General features: G+C 46.3%; 1 protein-coding gene across 1 annotated transcript; it reads right to left on the bottom strand.

The window, feature by feature from the left end:
* Positions 1-1,738: 1,738 nt before the first annotated feature.
* Positions 1,739-5,596, bottom strand: LOC142047476 (large ribosomal subunit protein eL38-like). Its single transcript, XM_075070554.1, is given in 3 exon segments — positions 1,739-1,805; positions 5,394-5,447; positions 5,449-5,596. Coding segments are annotated over 3 exon segments (210 nt in total). The 5' UTR covers positions 5,538-5,596.
* Between the last annotated feature and the right edge of the window lie 1,251 nt (positions 5,597-6,847).

Below are 6,847 nucleotides of genomic sequence, written 5' to 3'. Positions count from 1 at the left end.
TGGAATTGATGCAAAACATTGCCATTATGCAGCAAAACAGCTTGAAGACTTCGTCTTCGATGAATCATGAACAGTCTCCAACTCCATCGGATCGTGAACCATGTTGCAGGCGCTGCATCAACCATCGATGTTGTTGCAGGCTCAAGGTCCCTTCCATGAAGAAGGAATGGGACAAGATCCTTTTACGGTCACGGAACATGGAACCCTAAATCACCTGCCAGGAGATTCCACTGCTGTAGTCTGGAGCCCAACAGCTAGACTAGAGCCAATCAACAATTTTAAGCATCATTTTCATTCTCAGTGACCCAGAATTAGTAAAGTTTGACTACATTTATTTCAGAAGCATTTTGTCTGTAGAGCAGTGTTATTTCTATTATAAGAAATAATGGACTTTACATAATTTGTATTGTCAAGAAAAAAGCTGGGCAGTACAGGACATAAATTTCTGGGGGAAAATCTAAGACTGGGGGATGTTTTGGGTCACCCTGGAGTATAACCAATGCTGATAAGAGCCTGAGTGTAACCCAAGTGTGGGCTGGCAGGCTGCAGTTACACACAAACACTCATGTGTGGCTGGAAGGCTGTTTGTGAGAAGCCCAGATGGGAACTCCTTCAGCAAGGCAATGCAAGGCTCCCAGTGTTGCAGGGCAAGTGTGACACAGCTGCTCATAAATCTGGATTATAACCTGATATGTCACACACAGCCATGTTGATTCTTCCTTAGTAAATCATGTTAATCTGTGTGTCTGATAATTCTGTTCTTTACAATTTGCCTGGTACTGAAGTTAGGTTTACTGGCCTGTAATTGCCAGGATCATTTTTGTAGCCTTTTTTTTTAAATTACGGTAGCTATCCTCCAGTCATCTGGTACAGAAGCTTTTGTAAGTGATATGTTACATACCACAATTAATAGTTCTGCAATTTCATATTTAAGTTCTGACAGAACTCTTGGGTGAACACAGTCTGGTCCTGGTGAGTTATTACTGTTTAATTTATTGATTGTTCCAAAATTAATCTATTGAGACCTCAATCTGGCACAGTTCCTCAGATTTGTCACCTAAAAAGAATGATTCAGGAGTTGGAATCTTCCCTCATATCCTCTGCAGTGAAGACTACTACAAAGAATTCATTTAGCTTCTCTGCTATGGCCTTGTCTTCCTTGAGCGCTCCTTTTGCACCTCGATCATCCAGTGACTCCACTGATTGTTTAGCAGATTTCCTTCTGATCTACTTAATTTTTTTTCCTGCTGTTAATTTGAGAGTCTTTTGCTAGTTGCTCTCCAAATTCTTTTTTCGGCCTGCCTGATTATACCTTTACACTTCACTTGCCAGAGTTTATGCTCTTTTCTATTTCCTCAGTAGGATTTGACTTCCAATTTTTAAAGAATGTATTTTTGCCTCTAACTGCTTCTTTTACTCTGTTCTTTAGCCATTGTGGCATAACAGATATTACCTCATTCACCTTGTCTCCCTCATGATTTGTTTTAACATTTTGGCTTGGCCAGAGGTGTCGCATGGAGGAGTATGCTCAGTAACACTCCTGAAACTGGCTGTCCTCACCCTGTATCCTTCCCCGCCCCCATCCCCTCCACTATTGGCAGGTACAGGTCATCTCTGGGCTTGGCAATATTGCTATGGTACAATCTCCAGTGCTCTCTCTATATTGAAGCTTCTGCTTTTTTTTAAACAGTTCCCTCTTTTATTATAATACATGAAAAAAGCTCTGTGTATGACTGGTTCATCTAAGTTCTTTCACAGCCAAACCAGGTGGCTGGAACTCCTTCAGTTTCTCAGCCTTCTCCTTGCATGGCTACACTTGCAGATGTAGAGCGTTGTGAGTTAAACCCACCTTTGGAGAGCGCAGTATGGAAAGCGCTGCAGTGTGTTCACACTCTCAGCTGCAAATGCACTGGCATGGCCACATTTATGGCATTTGCAATGGCATTTAGAGCAATGCATTATGGGCAGCTATCCCACAGAGCACCTCTTCCCATTCTGGTGCTGCGGCTCGTGGGAGTGGGGTGGGGAGCAGGTGCGGGGCATTCTGGGTCTTGTCCCCATGCCGCGTGATGAATCGCTTCACACCCCAGCAATCCCTGTGCTTCCATCCACATTTGGCGCCATCTTTCAATGTTTTTTGTACTGTGTGCTCTGTCTTCCCTTTCTGTCTGCGGGAATGGACCTCGAAGTGCTGAGGAATATGCTGATGGGTCTCACCAGCACGTCACGAATGGCAGTTGAGTTACTGCTTAAGCTACAAATTGACAGTGAGGAGTCTGATGATGATGCCAGCTCACATAATGCATATGACATGAGATTGCTTGTGGCATTCACAGACATGCTCACCGCAGTGGAATGCTGCTTCTGTGCTTGGGAAAAAAGCACTGAGTGGTGGGATCACATCGTTATGCAAGTCTGGGATGACTAGCAGTGGCTGCAGAACTTTCGGATGAGAAAAGCCACTTTCATGGGACTGTGTGATGAGCTCGCCCCCACCCTGCAGCACAAGGACACGAGATTGAGAGCTGCCCTGATGGTGGAGAAGCAGGTGGCTATTGCAGTCTGGAAGCTGGCAACTTGAGACAGCTACCGAATCGGTCACTAACCAGTTTGGTGTGGGAAAGTCGACTGTTGGAATCATGTTGATACAAGTTTACAGGGCCATTAATCGCATCCATGCTTGACATTGTGGCTGGCTTTGCACAAATGGGTTTCCCTACCTGCGGCGGGGCGATAGATGGGAAGTATATTCCAATTCTGGCCCACCTAGCCTCCATGTACATTAATTGGAAGGGGTATTTCTCTATGGTTCTCCAGGTGCTTGTGGATCACTGTGGGCATTTCACTGACATTAACATAGACTGGTCCAGAAAGGTGCATGACGCATGCATTTTTCGGAACAGAGGCCTGTTCAGGAAACTGCAAGCCGGGACTTTTTCCCCAGACCAGAAGATCACCGTAGGGGAAGTCGAAATGCCCACTGTGATCCTTGGAGACCCCGCTTACCCATTAATGCTGTGGCTCATGAAACCCTACACAGAGAGCCTTGACAGCAGCAAGGAGTGGTTCAAAATCAGGCTGAGTTGGTGCAGAATGACTGTAGTGTGCTTTTGGCCATTTAAAGGGTCACTGGTGCTGTCTGTATGGGAAGCTGGACCTGGCTGATGACAACACCCCCACAGTTATATCCGCGTGCTATACCCTCCATAACATTTGTGAAGGGAAGGGTGAAATATTCACTGAGGCATGGACCTTGGAGGTTCAACACCTGGAAGCTGAATTTGAACAGCCAGAGAGCAGGGCTATTAGAGGGGCCCAGCGCGGGGCTGCAAGAATTAGGGATGCCTTGAGGGAGCAATCTGAGGCTAAAAGCCACCAGTAATGTTTGGTGCCCTGCACGGGAGTGAAGTGCCGTGGTTCCTACGTTAGTAGGAATCTGTTTTTGCTACACTGACTTGCAGTGCCTGTTGTTTTTCTGGGCTAAGGTATCTTTTACTTAATGCAATAATAAAGAATGGTTTCAAAGCCAAAAAATCCATTTATTGAAAAGAAAATTCATTTATTGAAAAGAAACACAACTACTTGGGAAACAGAAAGGACAAGGGGGTGGGGTGGGGAACAGCACAATCACAGATTTGCGTATGTCCTGTTATCATACTCAGCCTTCCCATCCGGAGTGCTGTGCAATGAGTGCTGCACTTCTGGCTGGCTAAAATGCATGATGATGGGGGTTGAGTGCAGTGGGTAGGGGTCATAGTTTGCAGGGCTGGGTGGTGATGCTATAGGTGTTGGAGGCAGCTGGTGGTGATAAGAACCCGGATGTTAAGGAAAGTGGGTTGGAGGTGACATGGGGGCACAAAGAAAAGAGTTTGGGGATAAGGGCTGCAGAGGAAGGGGGCACAGCTGTGGAAGTGCTCCGCCTGCATTGCTATGAGCACCTGTATTGAGTCCACTTGGCGCTCCATAATGCTTAGCAGCCGCTCGGTGCTTTCATGCCAGCTATCCGTATTCTGCTGGCAGACCCTCTTTCACTTTCCCGCCACTTCTTCACTTTTTGATGTTCATTAAGGGACTGCTGCATTACTTCATGCAGCATGTCTTTTTTGCTTCTATGAGGCCACTTCCTGATTCTTTGGAGTCTTTCGGCTGTTGATAACAAGGACAGCTGAGATCTCAAGGTTGCATCTGTAAAGCCAAAATGCAACACTTAACAGAGGCAGCATTGTTCACACCAGACAGAGCAATGATTCCCTCATACTTAAGGGCAAGCACAGTCCACACAATAGCAGAAATTGCCCATCCCAAAGCGAGCGCACATAACTGACAGGAGCCCCCAAAAAGTCAGTAAGCACAGGGCCAAGTTTCATGGCCTTACTGTCCTCTGGGGTTCTGTGTCTTGGAGAGAGCCAACAGCTGCAGGGGCCCCCTATACTGAACATTGTCCCCACATTTTTCACAGGAGTTCGTCCTGGAAGATATCTCGCTGCTGAGGGTGACCTGGGAAGCAAGGGAGGGGCTTCTACTATAATGCGGCTTCTGCCCTGGCCCATCTGCAGCTTGCCTGTGTGCAGCAATGGTCCCCCCGCCCCTCATGGCACAGTGGCACAGACATGTTAGCCTGACTGGGACAAGGAGCACAGTAGCTCTGCCAAGGAACTTGTGCAAGCGGATTGCCCAGCTTCTGTATGAGACCTTTGAAGAGATCACTGAGGCCGATTACTGCGATGTGAGAGAGAACATCAATGCCCTATTCCGCATCTAGGCATGCATGCAGCCCTAACCTTCCTCGCCCCAAGAGCCTGCACTGAACAATTTCCTTCCCAAAATAAAAGCTGCTTACTGGGCACCTCCTCTGTCTGCCCAAAGGTATCGTAATTCCTATGACTGGAGCGCAGCTGCGACTGGACAGCTTCCTCCCCCAAACACTGATGGGGTCCAGCCCCTTGCCATTGCTCCATACTGGGGATCGACTGGCATGTGGAGGCGTGGTCACCTGGAAAGAGTCACTGAGAGCACTCCATGCCTGGCTGACAAAACAGGAAGGGGATTTTCAAAATTCCCAGAGAATTTAAAGAATGGATCTGATGGTTGGTCACCTGAAGGCAGGGCAGTAGAGTTCAAAGTGATGACCAGAGTGTCTAGAACAGGCATTGTGGGACACTTCTGGAGGCTGATCAGAGTGCATTAATAAACCAGGGCGTCCACACTGGCACTGCAGCGCTACAGCTGGAGTGCATCAAGCGTTTTGCTTCTCATTGAGGTGGATTACCAGGAGTGCTCCAGCCGCAGAGTCCGGGTGCTCTACGTGCCTTGCCATTGTGGATGCATCATGAGTTAGGGTGCCCAGGGCTGCTTTAATGCGCTCTAACTTGCCAGTGTAGCCAAGCCCCTCGTCTGTGATAAGCAGAGTGTATAGGCACTGGCTTCAGCAGATCTTGAATTTCATGGTTTTTGTTCTCTTTTATATTAACAGATTTTGCATCCTTCCTCCTGACTGTGACCAGGAACTCTTTAATTTCTTCAGTTTTGTGTGGCATGGTGATGGGCAGAGCTCCAGGCACTTGCTGCTCAAGCAGCCACAGACATGATGGTGAAAAGCCTGTAAAAGAAGGAGTAGTATGAAGACATAGCAAAATACTAGTATTGTCACTGTACTATTGAGTTTGTTGAAACTGCAGCAGTGGTGAATAACGGGTCTGAATTTTCTCAGCATAGACACCCTGAAGATGTATGTATTTCTGGAATGTAACTCAACCCTAAACAATGTAGTCTCATGCTGAAGTCCCTGTTTAACTTTCAGCCGTAACATGAACAAACAAAAAACAAACACCTGTTTAGTTACTGTGATTTGCATTGTAATGGTTCTCAAAGAAAAAGAGATTAGAGCAGTTTCACATGCCAAGCAGGTTAATTTGTTTGCATCAAATAGTATAAGTGACTTAGGCCTTGTCTACCTGCCACTTTACAGCACTGCAACTTTCTAAGCGTTGCAAGTTTCAGCGCTATACAGTGGCAGTGTAGACAGTGCATCAGCACTAGGAGCTACTTCCCTCGTGGAGGTGGGTTTTTTATAGCGCTGGGAGCAGGGCCAGCTCTGACTTTTTTGCGGCCCCAAGCAAAAAAAAACAAAACAAAAAAACTCTGAGTGCAGGGCGTCCGGAACCGGACCCAGAGGCAATCAAAAAAAAATCAAAATCAAAAACAAAAACCTTGGGCAGTCGTGCCACCCTAGAATTGGATGGAATGCCGCCCCTTAGTGTCTGCCACCCCAAGCACAAGCTTGCTCGGCTGGTGGAGCCGGCCCTGGCTGGGAGAGAGTTCATGCCGCAACTACACAGCCACGTTAAAGCACTGCCGGAGTGAAGACATGCCCTCAGTATTAGAGAGTGTGTGTGTGTGTGTGTGTGTGTGTGTGTGTGTAACTTCTTGATACTAATGACTGGTTAACTTTATTAGTTTAATCTTATAACTGCATTGTTTAAATGCTTAACATTTAAATTTATTCCTTTCTGGATTTACTCTAAATTTTCAGTTTAACCACAAATGACTTTTCTCCTCAATGTGTGTTTACCTTCCCACTACTCTCTCTTTCCGCCCCAAACAAACCCCATTGGAAATTAACAAAACTTATTTACTTGCTTGGTTCTGCACCACCATTTATTATATCAGCTCTGCTCTGCAAATAATTTATATTAATTAACTGCTGCTTTCACGGCCAGCAGAAGGAACTGCAAGAACACAGTGTTGTGTAGGTCCTACATAAACAATTATATTATTTCAGAATGGTAGCACTCTTTTCTTCCTTCTTATTTAAGTTATAGCTTTGAAACACACACACACATGCATG

Source organism: Chelonoidis abingdonii, chromosome 1, assembly GCF_003597395.2.
Source record: "Chelonoidis abingdonii isolate Lonesome George chromosome 1, CheloAbing_2.0, whole genome shotgun sequence".
NCBI lineage: Eukaryota > Metazoa > Chordata > Testudines > Testudinidae > Chelonoidis > Chelonoidis abingdonii.
The sequence above is the reverse complement of the archived record's forward strand: the minus strand, read 5'-3'. Positions and strand labels throughout refer to the sequence as shown.